General features: G+C 36.7%; 3 protein-coding genes across 8 annotated transcripts; 1 reads left to right on the forward strand and 2 right to left on the reverse strand.

The window, feature by feature from the left end:
- Positions 1-5,712: 5,712 nt before the first annotated feature.
- Positions 5,713-11,831, reverse strand: LOC8280352 (GATA transcription factor 24). 3 transcript variants are annotated; one of them, XM_002527323.4, is made up of 10 exons: positions 11,495-11,831; positions 10,224-10,580; positions 9,409-9,495; positions 9,193-9,326; positions 8,389-8,499; positions 8,128-8,242; positions 7,784-7,843; positions 7,317-7,382; positions 6,676-6,756; positions 5,713-6,298 (listed from the first exon to the last, which is right to left on the reverse strand). In XM_002527323.4, the coding sequence occupies exons 2-10, from the start codon at positions 10,485-10,487 to the stop codon at positions 6,233-6,235; spliced, it is 984 nt and encodes a 327-aa protein (XP_002527369.1). In that variant the 5' UTR covers positions 10,488-10,580; positions 11,495-11,831; the 3' UTR covers positions 5,713-6,232. The 3 variants fall into 3 exon arrangements, with proteins under 3 accessions (XP_002527369.1, XP_015579792.1, XP_048226565.1); XM_015724306.3 differs by lacking the exons at positions 9,193-9,326; positions 11,495-11,831 and having other exon boundaries at positions 8,411-8,499; positions 10,224-10,851; XM_048370608.1 differs by lacking the exons at positions 7,317-7,382; positions 11,495-11,831 and having other exon boundaries at positions 10,224-10,847.
- Positions 11,832-12,104: 273 nt separating this feature from the next.
- LOC8280353 (GATA transcription factor 25) lies at positions 12,105-16,707 on the reverse strand. 4 transcript variants are annotated; one of them, XM_048370609.1, is made up of 8 exons: positions 16,188-16,707; positions 15,854-15,937; positions 15,632-15,768; positions 15,141-15,248; positions 14,706-14,811; positions 13,024-13,147; positions 12,451-12,510; positions 12,105-12,360 (listed from the first exon to the last, which is right to left on the reverse strand). In XM_048370609.1, the coding sequence occupies exons 1-8, from the start codon at positions 16,482-16,484 to the stop codon at positions 12,356-12,358; spliced, it is 921 nt and encodes a 306-aa protein (XP_048226566.1). In that variant the 5' UTR covers positions 16,485-16,707; the 3' UTR covers positions 12,105-12,355. The 4 variants fall into 4 exon arrangements, 2 of the variants coding, with proteins under 2 accessions (XP_048226566.1, XP_015579795.1); XR_003080240.2 differs by lacking the exon at positions 13,024-13,147 and adding an exon at positions 12,703-12,809 and having other exon boundaries at positions 12,281-12,360; positions 16,188-16,705; XR_007214633.1 differs by lacking the exon at positions 12,105-12,360 and adding an exon at positions 12,703-12,809 and having other exon boundaries at positions 12,465-12,510.
- A 726-nt stretch (positions 16,708-17,433) lies between these two features.
- Positions 17,434-19,309, forward strand: LOC8280354 (UDP-glycosyltransferase 91C1). The gene has a single exon (XM_002527325.4). The coding sequence runs from the start codon at positions 17,585-17,587 to the stop codon at positions 18,995-18,997; it is 1,413 nt and encodes a 470-aa protein (XP_002527371.2). The 5' UTR covers positions 17,434-17,584; the 3' UTR covers positions 18,998-19,309.
- The last annotated feature ends 111 nt before the right edge of the window (positions 19,310-19,420 follow it).

A 19,420-nucleotide genomic window follows, 5' to 3' on the forward strand; every position in this document is an offset into this window, starting at 1 on the left:
AACTAATTACCTTTAATTTGAGCTAAAAAATTGAGAGACATTCATCCTCTAAGCTAACCTAATAGTAACCGTTGGTACCAAACCTCAAAATCAACGTAAACCGCTCGACTTCCACCTCCATTGTCAACACTCTCTGAATTTCTCGTTTCTTGTCTCTGACCTTCTGCTTCGTACCTGCACATTGCGACATTGTGGAACAATGACACTCGACTGGCGAGTAAAGGAGAAAGTCGATGACCTACCACTATACTATAACTACAAGCGCGCCGCTAGTTATTCTGTGGTTATTGAAAGCTATTTTGCATCTTTCAATGCGTAATGCATATGCTGCATTTCTTTGGAAGTTAACAATACAGGGGGCTAGGTTTTTTCTAATTCCTTTTTATTAACACTGCTTGTGTGTAGTTGTTTCATATTTGTTTAATTAATTTATTTTCCAGTGCCTAATTCCGACTACTTCAGTTGTATTGGCAATGATTATGCGGTTGATGGTAGAGGTCAACCTAAGCTATGAGATATAGGAGCTGTAGATTTTTGTAGTTTAGATAAGATCTCTAAGATAAAAATAGATTCAATGGCTAGAGAGCTAGGAATGAATCCTGAAACAAAGCTTATTATGTGGAAGGATCCTATAAAGAGTATGAGTGATGGGTTGAGAAGCCTTGAAACTGATAGGGATGCTTTAGAAATGGCAATGGCTGTGGAGGGTTCTAAACTAATGCATATATTTAGTAGGGGTAAGTTTGAAGCTGAGGAAGAAGATGAGGCAGAAGTTGGGGAAGAAGCTGGGGATGAGGCTGTAAAAAATATGGATGATGACAGCTGTAAGGATAGCAAGAATAGTGATGCAGATTCAGAGGACAGTGAGTTTGTGGACTCTGATTATGACCTGAGGGATGAAGATGTTGATGATAATGCCATGTTTGATGAGTTTGTTGATAAGGAGCTTGAGAGGGACAGACCATCTGGTTTTAGAAGTGCTAGGCAGCCTGTTGAGGAGTTGTCTGAAGAAATAGATGCCACAGTATATGGTCTATCAGATGAGTTGTTGTCATGCTCCTCATCTGAAGGCAATGATGTAGATTCAAGGAAGTAGAGATGGCCTGTGTTTAATAAGGAGACTGACATGGCAAATCTCAGTTTCAAGATTGGAATGCTCTTCAGTTCCTTCAAACAATTCAATGATGTTGTTAAGAGCTCATCGATCAAAAGTAGAAACCCGGTTATATTTAGGCCAAATACAAGGCAGAAATGCAAGGCTAAATGTAAGAAAAAATGTCAGTTTTTCATTTGGGCTTACATGCTGAACTCAGACAAACAAACAGTGCAGATCAAGTCAGCCAATTTCACTCACAACTGTTCAAGAGAGGCATACAATAGGCATGTTAATGCCAATTGGATAGCTCAACATTATGTTGAAAGGTTCAGAGCTGATTCCAGTTGGGCAATTCAAGGGATCATACAAGCTATAAAAGAAGCTTGTGGTGTTGAAGTGTCCAGACCGAAAGCATGGAGAGCAAGAAATGCTGCTTTGAGATTTATCAATAGTGATGAGACATAACAGCTTTATAGCCTTCATGATTACAAGCTAGAACTCTTGAGAAGTAATTCAGAAAGCACAATAGTTTTTTGTTTGAATGAAGGTGTTTTTAACAGTACGTATGTGTGCTTTGCTTCATTGAGGGAATGATTTAAGTTTTGTAGGCCTTTCATATCTTTGGATGGGTGTTAGCTGAAAAGAGTATTTGGAGGACAGCTTCTCACAGCTGTTGGTTTATATACAAATGACTGCATCTATCTAGTGGCATTGGTGCGTTGTGCAAAAAGAAAACAAGGAGAACTGGAAATGGTTTTTGGAGCTGCTGGCTGAAGATTTGGGAATAACAAACAGTTATCATTAGGTGTTTATGACTGACAGGCAGAAGGTAAATACTCTTCACAATTTCCTTTTCTATTCCTTCATATATTTTAGCATAATGGTATTAATTGTGTGTTGTTCTTTTGGAATAGGGTCTTATTCCTGACATTGAAGAACTATTCCCTAATTCTAAATATGGGTTTTGTGTTAGATATGTGCATAATAATTTTTTTAAAAAAATTAATAGTCTAGGGTTAAAAGAATTTGTGTGGGGTGCTGCTAGGGCAAGTTATGTTCAGATATTTCAAAGGATAATGGAAAAGCTTACATCAGCATCACATCAAGGACATAACTACATGAATAGCATCCCTTCATCACTGGTCTAGATCTCATTTTAAGACTGATGCTAAGTGTGACATGTTATTAAATAACTTATGTGAGTGTTTTAACAATTTTATCTTAGATGCTAGAAGCAAGGGTGTGATAGCTATGAATGAGGTTATAAGAACAAAATTAATAAAGATGATACATAAGAACAGGGATGCTATGAAAAGAGTGGCATCTGCTTACTGCCCTAAGATCTTGAAAAAACTAAAAAAGTCCAAAGAATTTTACTGGATGTTTACAACAGAGTGGTCTGGAGGTGAGAGATTTCAAGTGATTGGCCCAGGGGGACAGTTTGTAGTTGACAAACAATAAATGATATGCACATGTAGGAGGTGGGATCTAACTGGAACACCTTGTTGTCATGTTGTATGTGCAATTTGGTATAACAAGAGAACCTTGAATTTTATATACATGACTTCTACAAGGTTGAAACATACCTAAAATGCTATAGCCATTTGATTAATCCAACCACCAGTAAAGAATTTTGGCACAAGGCAACTGCCCCACCAGTCTTACCCCCCAAACCAATCGAACCTAGAAAAGGCAGACCTGCTAGAATGAGAAGGTTAGAGGAAGAAAAGATGGAGGGTCTGATAAGAAATGGCAAGGTCACCAAGAAGGGTTCTGTGATAACATGCACAGTTTGTGGTGCTAAGGGCCACAACAAGAGGTTTCATAATGCTGGTGCTTCTACAAGGCAACAGAGAGGGAAAAACTGACTGTAAGTATGTCATTCCTCTCATTTACTTCTGCCTCCACTTATATTCAGTTGGTACCAAACATTGGTCACTTATATCCAAATAGTACATCCAATTGGTATTAACCCTTCAATTTCTTTCTTTCTTATATAGGTGATGAGGAAGACAAAAAAAACAGCAAAAGAAAAAAAGGAATCAAATGCTGAAAATAGTGCACATAATGTGTTTGAAACACATGAAGATGACCAACCTGATCATGTAGCTCCTACAGGCACAACTCCTTTAGGGACAACTTCAACATTTGATAATTTGTCACCACTAATACCATTGTCACGAGTAAGTAATATGTCACCTCTAATATTTATTCAGTAATGTCAATTGTATGCTAACTTAAGACTTTATTATACAGTTATTCAATGTAACACCATCAGCGAAAGAAGCATAAAAACCTGCAGTTCAGCTTGGCATACCAGCTCATTTAGTAGATTGTGATGATTATGCTTCATAATGGAAAGCACATTTACACTCTACTACATCACCTTCAAAAGCTACCAGCAAGAAGAGTAAAAGCATTAATGATTTGGCGAGTGAGCTGCCACCAGATCTGGGCATTGGAAGACTTTCACAAACACAGAAAGAAGGAACTGAAGCTAAGGGAAAAAAGACTTTCAAACCCCCAGGGTTGTTGAGCAAAGATGTTGGGGCTGAAGGAGTTAGCACAATAACAAAACAAGACAAAAGAAAACAAAAGATTGATGGAAGTGTTTCAACAAAGAAGAGAGCTTGGGTGCCTCCAGAAAATGCAAAGAACAAAGGAATTAGAATTGGAAACTCTAAAAAATAATATTTATTTTGGTTGTTGTGTTGTTAATATGTTAATATATGTGTGGACCTAACATGTGGTCCTTTGACAGAATTTCCACATCTATGTTTTTTGTAATGGCTTTTGACAGCCTTGGGTGTAGGGTTCATGTGGACAGAATTTCTACATCCATTCACTTTTTGTTTAAAAATTTCATTATTTAAAATAATCAACAGCCTCACTTATTTATTAAATTGTCACTCAATTTGTCTATTGCAATGGTTGCTCTATATGACATGTCTGTGCATATTTAGCATAACAGTAACATTCAAATGAAGCAATAGTAATCAACTACTATAAAAACTAAATACTCATTTATCATTTCATTCATTCATCATTAAATTACATAAATAACAGTAGTTGTAAATACTACTGTATCCAAAGTACATCTTTAAGTTAAGCTAACAAAAGTATATCTTTTAAATAACAATCCTAGTCACACCATAACAACCAAGTTTAGACAGGTCCATTATGCACTTCATGCTCCTTATTTCTTCTTTCATTTTCTGCAACTTTGAATGTAGCAAACTAATCTATTCTTGTACTCATTCAGCAGCTCAGTTGTAAGGTTAGATTCACCACTGACCATACTTAAGTTAATAAAATGACAAATAAAGCACATGTACAAGAAGAAACCTTCATTACAACTAAAAACATATCAATGTAAGCTAAGACAGCATCCCCAAAACTTACTATAAGAGAGCATAACCAAATTTGCGCCTGGATTTCCTTTCTGTTCGAGAGACGAAGCTTCACTTTCAGTTATTTTTGGCAAAGTTTCACTTGCCATTCCACATGCGCATATAGATCAGTGGCTCAACTCCAAACTAAACACACTTTCAGTTGTTTTTTGCTCCATTATTCGATAAGATAAAGAACAAGGAAGCTACAAAATCAATTATTAGAGAAAGTAAATCGATCAAAATAATAAAAACTAGATTTCATAAATTGGGAATTTTCCTGATTTATGATTATTTATTTAGGGTTGAGATATTGTTAATTACTAACTTGGATAACTGTTTGTTGAGTCGGCAACAGATGTGGCAAATGGTGTGTTATCCTTCATAAATTCGGCAGTCACATCAGCAAATAAGTGTTGGATTCCTTATTGGTACTGGCGGAAGAAACAAAAATAATAGGAGTAGTACCAAAAAGAAATAAATTGAAGATTTTGTATCAATTTGATAAAAGTGTGAAAGTTTAATACCAATTGGATAAAAGTGTAAAAGTTTGGTACTATCGAGGCATTTAATCCTGATTTAGGAAGTATAGCAATACACGCTAATCCACTAAAATACAATGCCACCGAGGATAGAAAGACCAGTTTAGATTTTGATTTTGGTGATTGAAGAGACATAAAGACACCGTTCCGCAGCCACGATGACACAAATCAATGTTAAAGGACGCTTGCCAATACCACCGTGATGGCGGCACAGACACCACCAGCTACAGGCAAAAAGTAACGGAAATTTAATGCTTAAAAAATTGCTTCTTTTTCTTTTCAACTGTGTATCATTCAATATATTAGTAACAGTTTCAATACTCGATTTAACCTAGAAATGAGCTCAAATTTGAGTTTGAGTTTAGTATAGCTGTTCAAAAATGTTTAGGATTTGAGAGGAGATAAAAAAAAAAGTTTCATATGCAGCATCTATATACCTCTTGAACTATTCGCAGAATGACGATGCTCCTGAAGTTTTGTCACTGGCAAATAGTTTTGGTTTCGGCTTATTCTTTTTCCAACAATTAGATCCTCAAATGTTTTGTTGTATTGATAGCCAAATATTTTTTGTTAGTTTGATGTAATTAAGAGATGAGAAGTGTGAATTTTGTTAGGTAATGATAAGCAAGAGATGGATATAAAGAAAAATTATAAAAGTAACTCTTAAAATAACAATAATCACACATCACTAAACTGTGTTCCATACCTTCACTAATATTTTTACATAATTACAATGTGCCTCAGACATTGTTGTTAAATCAAAGGCTTGAATTAGATATCAGAATATCGGAAGCTCAATTATTTCAGTCATGCCGTGTTAATATGACGGCATCAGAGCAAATTGCAATCATGCAACAGCCTAACAAATTAAATCATATATAGACAGGTCAAAATCACTCGGGCACATCTTCTACCAAATCATACACGTACAAGATCCAACCTAATATCAACAACGAGTATCGCCTGATATTTTGGTGCTAGCTGGAAGCAGCATCACATCATCTCCCAACATGAGGTAATTTGTCCTTGGGGATCCAACGTCATGCCTGTATCTGGTTACAATTCAATTTGCTAATTGCCCCTCCGTATGAGGTATCAGTAACATCCACCTTCGTGCTGCATGAAGACAAGATGCAGCAAAATGATACTGCCCCACTACAATCCACCTCTCCCGATATTAATGGAGAGAAGCAGCTTACGATTTTCTAATCAAAATTAGAGGGAATGTCCAGGTCTGCATCTGAAGGATTAGCAAGCTCAACCAGCGGTTCCTGTAAATCCGAGCAAGTTTTGTGTTAGACATTGCAGGTTACCCTGGAAACTGCCATTTTCCAAGATGTCACCAAAAGTCATCAGTTTGATTAAAGTTACCAAAAAAAAGATGTAAGACGATGCTTATTGACAATTGCAAATGCTCTGGGATGATAACATTCATAGTTAACACCAGGAATTAGAACTGACCAGTGGAAAAAAGAAAGTTCTCCAATTAGGAAGTCCATGGTCATACCTTTTCACTAACACCGCCGATACGATTATAAAGCTCTCTTACCTTGAGAGTTGACTAATGAAAGCTAATAATGGAAAATAGGTTTTTTACGACCTCAACAATATTCAGGAATGATGACAACCATGGAATGAAGGGACGTACCTGGTCATCATCATCTGCTGAAGAGTGGACAACTCTCATAGGCAAAGTGCTTGTAAGATCTTCACTTGCTTCTTGCAAAACCTGTATCACATGAAAAGGCTAGCTGCTAAAAGGATAGACCAAATATATGAAGGTTGGGAAAATAAATTAGTGCATATGAACCAAGTACTTCAATAAGGGGTTTTAAATTCCTAGGTGTACAAAAAGAAATTAAACATAAATTTATCTATACATTAGCACATCAGGACAAGAAGCTTTGCGGCAAGTAAATCAACACCTCAGTCTGCAGTACTTGCAGAATCAAACGCCCCATAAGACATATAAAACAATCTATTTCTATGATTATTAGAGCCCAAAAAGCCAAGGAATCATGCAACATATCAATCCAGAACAGGGTTCTTAAGCTTAGAAAACAAGCTTGAAAACACAACTCCTTATGTTGAGGCTGGATTGAAGTCATACTTCTGGATCGACAGACAGAATTGTTGGATCCTACAATTACAGAATAAAAAGGATCTTCTGTGGTTCCCTACGTGTCCCGCAGATCGACTTAGAAGGATAATAAATACTTGTCCAGTTTAGCACACAAGTTAACTGCAACAGCTAAGAAGAAACTTGCAACTGGTAAGAAGAAATAGTACATGCTCATCCTGATTCCCTGAGAATTCTCCTTCCATAATAGATGGCTTGACATCAATTGGTGTTTCCTGCAGATCCCATTATCAGGTTATACCACTTGTATAAACAAAGGCAGTGATGTCAACAACACTCTCACTACATATATCCAGCTGGACAAAACTAAAGCAGAAAGTTTCATGGCCCGCATGTGATTCAGCAATCAAAAGACAGCCATAAAGAATGGAAAATTGGCAAGGAATAAATCTAGAGTAACTAAACTATTGGATGAATCAAAATAAAAAGAGCTTACAGGGTTAATTAAAACTTATGAAAATCAGTCAAAACTAAATTCAGCTTTGCCTAAAAGAAATCAAACTTGCAACGCATATTGATAATTTAAAGATATTGGGTCTTTATCAGCTATTAAACTTGCTCCAAAAATTGCAGAAAACAGCTCACAAGAAGTTGTATTTCTTTCTCAAGTACATACAGGCTCAATTTGGTCTGTAGAGGCATTCCTTCCGCCTTTACTGAGATCCCTTAATGTTCCCTGAACAAGGAAAAGGCAAATCACTACAGATAGAGAGCCACAAGAATAGCAATACTAGAAGCCAGAAATAATTCACACGTTCCACAACACAAATTGTAATGACAAGAAGTTAACAACAAAGTCTCATAGAACATTATTGGCAAAGCCTATTTAGTTATTATCATGGATCAGTATAAACTGTTACTGGAAGCACCTTCCCCTAGGAGGACCATTTAAAACACCTACAAAAATATAAAGCCATATCCATTAGTTCTAGAATTATATTTTACAGCCAGCAAAACAACCTTATTTGCCCACATCAGACCACATGCATTACATAAAGTCCTTGGTCCAGCTGGCCCTCTACGCATTGCAGGAGTATTATTTTCACTAACACCACAATGTTGGCATCTTCGGACACTGAAAACATTTCAGAAACAGGTGGTGGAGGGGTGGAATTAAGAACTTGCACAATAAGTAAAACTTCAATGATAAAAGCCGCAAAGAAAAAAGACACATTTGCTAAATGCAGAAAATAGTAAAGCCAGATTGAACATGCAACTCACACAGTTTCAGGACGAGGAGTACCATCTTGTAGGCAACTCTGTGCAGAATCCCAACTTGAACCGCCTGAGCTTTCTTTTAAGGATGCAAACTGCCCATTCTTGCGGTGCATCCTATCAAGATAATAGAAAATAAAATAAATAATAATACTTTAAAACCACAGTTCTGAAAAAAAGTTCACTTTAATGGAACTTTGCCCTCTTCTTCATTGGAGACTACTGAACACTCCCCACATGCCTCATCATACAATAAAAACCTTGAGTGAATTATGATTTTTCATTTCCTTTATGCTTTTCTGAAATGAATGATACTACACATATAAGTATGAAAAATTATGGAGAAAAGAAGAGGAATCATCCACACATGCTCAACACCAGCTAGCGCTATTATAACAGTATTTATACAATAAATATCTAAATGTCCATTCATCAAGCCGTTATAAGTTTTTTGCTCATGCTCTTATTTTCCACAGAAAGGCCAAGGTTTGGACAGATTGAATAACAAATTAAATTCCATATTTCCATATCTAGCAAGATACATACTGTGAGAGATTAATAGCAAAAAGATTCTGTGAATATCTGAAGGGAAATTCCTGAAAATACTTGCATTGCCCTTGTCCAACAAAAGTGAACTGCTATTAATTAGATAAAATGCTCCAAGCATAACAATAAATAGGAACAAAAATAAAAAGAAAAAGACTCCCTAATGCTAACCTTTAAAGGCACAATAAATCATCTTCTCAACGTCTGCATTTAACATAGTCAGACAAAGGGGAAAAGATCCATTATGGTTTATTTGCACCATACCTTTGTGCAACCTCTTTTCGCACAGTGTATCTTATTTTCTTGTCAAAACATCTCTCCTTACGTTTCTCACGGAACCTAACAAGGGATGCTATTCTTCGTGAAAGATTTGAGCGCTTTGGGGTATCATCTACGCCCTAGAGAATATGGCAGATAAGGCATGAACACATGCAGAGAAGAACCAATTAAATGTGCTCGATAATTAAAATTCTGCATTACCCTGTTATTTTGAACACAAGGAACTTCAATAGTCGGTACAGCAGTGGGTATGTCCCGTCCTCCCAGAAGCAAGAGCACTGCTTGCACCTGTTTTTCCCAGTCAAAACCAACATGTTTACTCTCTTAAATAAACATGCTTTAGACTACCAAGCTAAAGAGAAATTATGAAAAACTTGCAGAAAACTTATGGGATCAAGTCCTAATAATTGCATATAAGCATATAACTAATCTGCAATAAATTGAACAAGTTCAAGGAGTGGAATCAAGCTTGCTTCGACAGTTTTGCAATCAAGTGCCAAACAAAGCTCTTAATATCCATAGGAGCTACTATATATGTCACTCACACTACCCATAGTCTCCCAAAAGTCCAGTTCAGTGCATTTATGTCATAAACCAGATTTTAGCTCATCAGAAAGAGAACACAGTTCATCATGCAGGCGCGTGTAAAGTAGTAGCTGACACAAATTTACTGAAAGTAGAAAATAGAAATGAAACATACCAAAAGTACGAACTGCTCACAAATTAGAAAGGACAAATCATTTTTAAGAAAAAAAAAAAAAAAAAGAGCAAGCCAGTTAATCAATTCTTCACATTTCCAAATCAGTTAATAAAACCCCTCAAACAGGATCAACTTCAGGATATTAACAGCAGCAAATAATTTCATAAGCTGCAAGAATCCAATTAAAAAATAATAACTAAACATAAATGCAATATAAATAATTAAACGTACATACACGTGTATATAGTAAACAAAAGAAGCAGCTATCGAATAACTAATTTCCTTTTCCTAAAACAGAAAAAAAGAAGAAAGGAACCTTCTCAGGGGTAACAGCAGGGAAAACAAAAACTTCTCCTTCAAAAGAAAGAGTAAGTTCACTAGTTCTCGACGCCACAATCACACCACCTCCACCGTGCTCGGCGACGTTGACACCGGAATTCATGGGAGTATTATCTTCGACGTCATCCATAGCATCACCGTCCTCGTACTCACGGACATCATCATCGTCGATCTGTATAGGAGCTTGCACGTGGTCCTCATACGGACGCGCTTGCAGTGGCAGTGGATTGGCAGCCGCCATAAAAGTAAATAAAGCCTAAAGCTCACCTCGACCCTCACCGTCTGTCCGTCGCAGAGAAGCGAAACCCTAAGCATAAAAGCCTGCTGCAGCTACCTGTTCCATTGAGCATAGAATATTGTTTTGAAACTAAAAGATAGTAATTAAAATTTGAAATTAAATGATAAGAGGAGTCGAGAAGCTTCGAAAACGGAAGAAGAAAATTGGGAGAGAGGAAGAGACAGAGAGACAAAGAACGTGAAATAGCTAAGGATCGTGTTTCTTTGATGACTCTCTGCTAAATTTGGAAAATTATTATTATTATTATTATCACGTTTTTTTTTTTAATTAATAAGATAAAAAGTTTTTATTTTTCCGATTCATTAGGGAGTGTGTCGTACTATCGCATATACTAATAATAATAATGTATTTGCAGATAATTTCTATTTATTTACTGTACATACTTTTTAGAAAAAAGAAAAAAGAAAGGAAATGATAAGGGGCGTCGCAGGAATATGGTAATAAGCGATGAAGGTGTGTTGTCCACTGTATAGCCGTCGTGTGCGACGGGGGAGTGGGGTCCATGCGGGTGGTGGATCACATGGAGTGCGTGTTGATTGTGGAGTATGGGTGGGATTTCATTATTTTCTCTTTTTAATTAATGATGGATGATGATGGTGAGCGGAGCCCACAGGATAGTGAGGTTTTGGATGATGATCCAACGGCTAGTGCTAAATGAGGGGAGGAGTGCGGTTGTGATTATTATCATTTGTGTTATAAAAGTGTTTGGACATTCAGTGTCCATGGTTGGAATTTACGGACTTTGGACAGAAATTTTGTCATCACCTCTTTTATTTTATTTTTTATCAATGGCCAAAAGGAGAAAGGGAAGAAAGAAGATAATAGTAAGTACAAATGGATAAGGTCTTGTTATAGTCATTAAGTATTAATGGATAATATAAATCAAACCAAGAAAAATTAAGTTGGAAGGGTAAAATAGAGCAAATAATTGATAGATAAAATGGACGTACTCTTTTTAAGTGATGGATGGAAAAGCTCATTACTCTATCAATGGCCGGTTAGATGAGCACTTTCTGCATCCCAGCATGTAATTGAGAGCTATAAAGTAGGAAAGAAATACTTATTATTGTTATGTTAGTGGAATGGGACATTGCCTGACCCAAGTGACCAATTAGTGAAAAGAGAGATACTTTTTAAGTATATAGAAAAGCAACACTTTGTCTAAGCGTGCAGTGCAGCTGCAAAAAATAATAATAATAAAGTAACACCCGCACCTAAAGCTACCACCTAAGAGTTTCAGCAAACCAATCACCACAGTTTGAAATATAAACCCACACCGCAGACTACCATAAGATGACATTCTCATCGAACAGTAACCCAACAAGCCTCTGCATATTGCAGGCACCGATCCACCAAAACTCCCTCCCCATTTCCTCTCCTCTTAGCCCTTTTATATTTTAGTGAATGCAATGTGATTCTGGGTGGGATATTTTTGCACATTAAAGCAGGCAGCATCATCTGGCATATCAAATTACCAATGACAAAGGAGTGAAGCTTTATCCGATACATCCGGGCATAAAACCCTCAACGGGTGATCTCATGTAAAAGTACCAAAGAAAGTAAGAGATAACCTCATGTATTGATGATGACACTATAGTATCTGTACATTACAGAGAACAAGCTGCAAGAAATTTACTAGAATATCTTCAACTTGAATTTGCGCCTACTGCTGGTCTGGCTGTTGTTGTGAGACAACTTGGAACTTTAGTCTCTGGTTTGAAGCTGAATCATCACCACTTTTAATTCAATAAGTAACAAGATTGTTATGAGTATGGATGGCATTGCCGGAATCCGAGTCATTTGCTTCAGCTTCACCCTAATCCAGACGCAGCACAGCTTTTATAGTGAATAATAAACACTGCAGAACAAAGCAGACCCAAGAAAAACATATTATATGAGAATATACCTGCTCCATTGGATTCAGAGAATGATCCTGGGTTTTCTTGGACAGATCTCTCAAAGTTCCCTGCAGAGTTTTATTTGTCATCATGGAATGCAATGTCGATTTATAAGCAATAAATAGTTAAATCCCAGCAGTAATAACTTAATTAAAGGCAAATAAGTCAGGCATCTAGTATGGATGCACTGATCACACTGAATCTCAAAATATTATGTATCTAAAACTATTTCTATAAACCTTCCCCAAAATCGAGAAAACCTTTTTCTGCAAACATCATGCTCAAACCCCTGTCTCTCTTTAAATGCGTATACAACCTAGTGGTCGCATCTCTCCATCTTGCAGATTTCAAATTCTTTCCTCAGCACCTACAAAAGAAAGAAAAGGAAAATGGAGAGCTCTTGACCATTCAGGATAGGTCATCAAAATTTTATCTGGACTCCAGCATGGCATGTCTCCACCCTAGACAACTCAACTCAAGCCGCTATATGAATCCCAAAATATTCTATACTAAAAGAAATTTTCAAAAAAGATGCAGAAACACTAAATCCATTTTTAAAGCAACCGATGTCGATGACTTACCTCTCACATTATTCATTTCCATAACTTGCCTATGCACATTCTTCCACACCAGTGCATTTGCCAAAGCATGAAAATGAACGCCACTTCCACCAACAAATATGTTCAATCTTTGCATGGCACTTCCCTACATTTCCACACATCTCTCTTAGCATCCTCATCTCAGTGTCTCTTACTCTCTTCACTGTCCAAAATCCACTACCAGAGCATAGCTGGCTAAGTAGTAATTCATAGATCAATTTATTTGAGACATCCTTCCCACTTACTGATCCTTTTTTATAACAGAACCTACGTAATGAGAATGATGCTTCAAGGCACCTCCACTCCATCTAGTTCAAATGACTATGCTCATGTCATTTCTTTTTCACCTTGACACATTAAAATTCATGCATTCCCTTTTACAACAAACAGTTATTGAATGTAATTCAATTCTCCATTTACTAAGCTTCATAGCAATAGGTAAATCAGTAGTGATGGAACAAGAAACCGATTAACATATCTCCTTCAAACAAGTTTCACATAAAGAACTAGCACATCTTCAATAAAGAAAAAGAAATAAATATCAGCAATTCCTAAAACATCAACCAAAATCCCCAAATTTCGACAATGTTAAGGTTACAAAAATAAGCTATGCAACTTTTATGAGTCATGCATCCACCATAACAGTAAGGTTATTAAAAATGTTTAACCTGCAGTTTAGAGAGTTAAGCAGTCCAACTAATAATGATGAAGAGGACCTGGCTGGCTGACTGACTGACAAGCATGTAGCTTATAGCGCTTCGATATAAGCACAGGTTGAAATCCCATTAGCAACAAGAATGTTGGAATTCTGAGTTTGACGTCAGTTCGTAAGCTTGCTAAATTACCACCAAGCTTATCTCAAGTTAGCATTTGGAACTAGGAAGCCCATCATTTGTCTAACTACTACTTTGAGGAACAATAATCCCTCTTCACTAAGTACAAGATGGAGAGCTAAACATATTTCTGAGGACCCACTGAGTGAAAAAGAGAAGAGGATATCCATATCATCAATCCTTCACCAAGTTTGTTCCAATGATGAGCACATTATGACTTTTATAAGCATCAATACCCGTACTTTTGCATTTAATATTACCTTAGCTCAATTCTCCAGTTACTGAATCCAGTTTTTTAACTTTCAAATTTCTTTCCACTTTGTTATTCTAGTAGCATATCTAGAATTGCTTGGGTTTTTCATTTCTTTTGGGGCCCATTTCATGTTTCAAACAATTCACTCCTCACTTGACAAGCATAACAGTATTGATGACAAAATATAACACTCAAAGAGTATATGCATGACATAGTTTGATACTATACATCAATGACAGTGCAGAACTACATATCTCTAGTTTCAATCGTGATCAATGATAGTGGCAATATTGATAAGGCAGAAAAACATCCATTCAGAATCAAATGCATCAGCAACAAATCCATAAATGAGGAAATCATGTAGATACTTATGGGGCATAAATACCAACCCTTTACCAGATAAACAACTTTTATTCTCAAACAATAAATGAGAATATAAGCATATGCCAATCCAACTTAGAAACATTAAAAAAAAATAAAAAAATAAAAAAATAAAAAAAAATTAAACATATAAGAAGAGAAACAAAATGAAATAAAAACATGAGATCCGTGAATTAAGAAGTATTAATAATACTAACCCTGTTTGCCCAAAATAGCCCACAAGCATTGCAAAGTGATCTAGGACCAGATGGACCACGCCGCATCATTGGAGTTGATTTTGAACTAGTGCCACAATGTGTACACCTAGAGGATGAAATCACAAGGGCTACATTTAATCTTATTATAATCTTCTATTGAAACAAAATTGTATCACTTGTAGCAAGATATAAACAGCAAGGGGAAAAAAGTTACAAACGTTTATGGTGACTGAACACGATATCACCCCCAAGTGGAGAAGAAAAATTAGCTCTTCAGCTCTTAAAACAATACGACATGAAAGAAATTCATAACCACTAGATTTTTATTCCTTTCTTTTCCTCTCTTCCCTCTCTTGTTTTCACAATCCACTAGAGTTTCAGATAAGATGTAGCCTTTCTGGATAATAAGAATTCAAATGATTATGCACAACTTACGAGGTTTCCTGCTGGCTATCATCTTGACCTGAGTCCTGACCGCCACCCCATCCGTATGTTCCATCTGACTTCTTGGAAGAAGTAAACTGACCCTTATTACGCTGCATCCTGGTGTAATAAAACAGAAGAAGGTAATAAAAGATTAATTATCAATTCAAATTCAACAACACCGCATGCACTCTACAATATCATGTGTTCTAGCTCAATGATTAAAATTATGGTTCCCATTATAGTATGCGGCTCTATGAGTTTTTTAAAAACACTGTACAAAGTACCAATCGTATCTTCGTCATTTGGGCAAGGTCAGACACAATAACAAATTAGTCGCCATAAAGTTTAGTGCTTCTGTCTGAGCTTCTAAATCATAAGCAATACTAAATCTCAGGCAAGTCTTAATGGATTACTTCAATTTCTCTATCAAAATTTTGCAAAATCAACAAGCAACTAAAGTAGCAATTTAACTAGTTGAAAAATAAAAATTACAACCATACCTAAGAGCAACCTCTTGGCGAACACTATATCTAACTTTCTTATCAAAATTCCGTTCTTTCCTCTTTTGTCGAAATCTATTTAATGAAGCGGCTCTCTGAGGTTGAGTACAACGTCCTGGATAGTCTACCACCGCACTCTAAAGAGAATAAAACTGACATATATATAAGGGATAACAAGAAGTGCAAAACTTCCAATACAGAGCCTAGCAATAAGAAAGATACCCTTTGATTTTGAGAGGCAACTTCTAGACCATGTGGACCAGAAGTTAGTTCGCATCCTCCCAATAGTAATAACACTGCTTGAACCTATAACCAAAATATAACTTAATGGTCAAAAAGACAAACTGCACAAAGACCAAACTTAAATTCAAAGATACAAACAGCATGAATTTTCATTTTAGCCGTTGAGAATAATCAAAAAATAAGCAAAGAAATGAAATTAAAGTCAATTGTTGCTGTTTCCATTTAAAAATGAAAGCTATAATGGCACGTTTGAGCACAGTATTTAGCAATTTCTCTTTTCTAAAAACCTAAATGAATGCACTTTTTAAAGTACCTTATCTGGAGTGACAGCATCAAAAACATAAACTTGACCTCGAAACGTCAATGTAAGTTGACTTGAAACATCGTTGCCCTGAATAGCAAGCTCGGAGCCAGCGGCACTAGTAGGAACATAAACGGAGTCATGTGAAACATCATCTTCTAGTACCACGCCAGTAGCATTACCGTCCTCGTAACGTATATGGTGATGGTCAATGGAGTCCGCAGCAACACCGTCTTCGTCATCCCCGGTGGGTCCCGTAGGAGTATGGATCTGGTGGTGAACATTCATAGACTGTGAATGACTGTACATTGGGGAATCGGATATGTAATGAAAGGATTTTGAAGCATTACAGAGAGGAGAAGTGATGAAAATTTGAGAAATTTTACAAAAACCCTAACCCTAGTAATTATTGAGTTAAAAAACGAGAGGGAAATAATGAGGGAGTGAAGTTTGTAAAAATAGAAACCAAAAGAAAGAAAAATAGAAAAAGAAAGAAGAGATGTTTGTGATGTGCTTTGTGTGTGAGAGACTGTGAGGTGCCGTACAATTGGCGTGTTTTCTTGTGTGTACTGTTGAAACTCGTTCGTGTGTTGAGGTGCGCACGTGCCATGTGATGGATTGGGCTGCTAAAGGCCTCAGGATCAGGATTCTATGGTATTGGACCGTGCGACCGTCTGCAATAATTTTCCAAAAGCCCTTCAATTCTGGTCAACGGGTTACTATTTAGTGTGTAATTAAAATTATTATCTTTTAAAAATAATATTATTTTCTGAGAATTTTGTAATAATTGATAGAATAACAAGTTATATATTAAATCAATAAATAAAATCGATTTTAAAAAAATGATGGAAAAACATTTTCCATTCCATTTGTAATAACTAATGTTCCTGAATTTTTTTTATTTATATGGTGTATAACTAGTAAACAGAATAATATAGTATTTTATTAAATAATTTTTTATTTTGTAATTGTGACAAATAATTTAAAATATTTAACGAAATATGCACCAATACGTTTTCAGAGGTTGAAAGAAAGTTAAAGTTTCTTGGGGATCCTTTCAGTTGCCATCTATCAGTAAATGGCTGTATGATGATAAATATATGCTTGGAAACAAATGAAGCGGACAAGAATTTGTTTAATTTTATTTTTTTTGGCTTGCTTATCATCCACTCAAATTTTGTTTTTATTTGATTATTTCAGAATCTAACTAGGTTTTATTTGTCTTTTATTTTGTTATTTAAAACGATAATGTATTTCAATTTTCATCTTCATTATTCCAACATCATGGTCGTCTAATCCTGCCAAAATTTGGAGCTTGCGCAGCCCATAATAATATTAGCAGGAAACCCCAGTAACTAAAGCCTCTTTTCCACAAGAGGAAAGCAGTATTTTTGACCTTTTGAGTTGCCATGAAAAGAACCAGCAAACTTCATGTAGCAGTGTTTCCATGGCTAGCCATGGGACATCTTATACCATTTCTCAGATTCTCCAATCTCTTAGCCCAAAAGGGTCATTTAGTTTCTTTCATTTCAACCCCAGGAAACCTACACAGGCTTCCCAAAATACCTCCACAACTATCTTCTCACATTTCACTAATATCCCTGCCCTTGCCTTCCGTACCAGGACTGCCATCTAATGCAGAGACCACTACTGACGTACCCTACACTAAACAACAATTGTTAAAGAAAGCTTTTGATTTGCTCGAGTCTCCATTAGCTACTTTTCTTGAAACCAAGAAACCAGACTGGGTTATTTACGATTATGCTTCTCATTGGCTGCCATCTATAGCTTCCAAGGTGGGAATTTCAAGTGCCTTCTTTAGTCTCTTTACTGCTGCAACACTATCCTTTATTGGCCCGCCGTCGTTGACGATGAACGGTGGAGATTTGCGGCTGACAGCTGAGGACTTCACAATCGTGCCCAGATGGGTTCCGTTCGAGTCTAATATTAAGTATTGTATCCATGAGGTGACAAAATATATAGAGAAAACGGAAGAAGACGAAACAGGACCGAATGATACGGTTCGATTTGCTTTTGCTTCTGGAGGAGCTGATGTTGTCATTATTAGAAGCTCACCGGAGTTTGAACCGGAGTGGTTTGACCTTTATAGCAAGATGAGCGAAAAACCAATCATTCCGCTCGGATTCTTGCCTCCCCCGGAAGTAGAAGAAGAAGATGATGATATTGACGTTAAAGGATGGGCTGATATTATAGAATGGCTGGATAAGAAGGAGGCCGAGTCGGTTGTATATGTTGCTCTAGGAACTGAAGCTGCTTTGACTCGACAAGAAGTGAGGGAGTTGGCTCTTGGCTTGGAGAAGTCGAGATCACCTTTTATTTGGGTACTCAAGAACCCACCTGGAACAACTCAGAATGCATTGGAGATGCTACAAGACGGGTATGAGGAACGAGTTAAGGATCGTGGGATGATCTACTGTGGATGGGTTCCACAGGTGAAGATACTGAGTCACGAGTCAGTTGGGGGGTTCTTGACCCACTGTGGTTGGAACTCGGTTGTTGAAGGACTCTCATTTGGGAGGGTTTTGATTCTGTTTCCAGTTTTAAATGACCAAGGGCTTAATGCTAGGTTGTTGCATGGGAAAAAAATTGGGTTAGAGGTACCCAGGAATGAGTCAGATGGGGCATTTACGTCCGACTCGGTGGCAGAGCTGGTAAGAAAGGCAAAAGTAGATGACCCAGCAGACTTGGCAAAGGAAATGAGAAACTTGTTTGGGGATAGAGATAGGAACAACCGACTTGCGGAAGGGGTTGTTCATTACCTGGAAGAGAACAGGATCTCACGGTTAAAAAACACAAACTAAGGCTGCATTTCACAGCAATAGGACTGAAATCACAAGTCATATTGATTAATCCTTGCTGCTTCACATGAATTATCACTGCACATTAAAATTATATGTCTGAAATTGCAGCCCTAACTGCTAAATCAGGAAGAGTGTCCTACGTTTAGAATATTGAGTCAAATAAACGTCTGTTTGCTTTTTGGGGATTCTGTTGGCAACACTTGTCATAATGATGAAATTTTAAATCACTCTGTCAAAGAAATGCACACTTGTGATTGTACTGTATTAACAAGCATAATGGGAAAATGTCAGCAAGTTTTATCATTTTTGTCACCGGACCATCTTACACGTACCATTTTTATTTTTGTTTTCGTTTTTCTGGATAAGAGTATGCATGCCAAATTTCAGATGTAACGATTTGACTGCAGAAACTAATAATCATAT

This window comes from Ricinus communis, chromosome 2 (assembly GCF_019578655.1).
Source record: "Ricinus communis isolate WT05 ecotype wild-type chromosome 2, ASM1957865v1, whole genome shotgun sequence".
NCBI classification, from domain to species: Eukaryota; Viridiplantae; Streptophyta; class Magnoliopsida; order Malpighiales; family Euphorbiaceae; genus Ricinus; species Ricinus communis.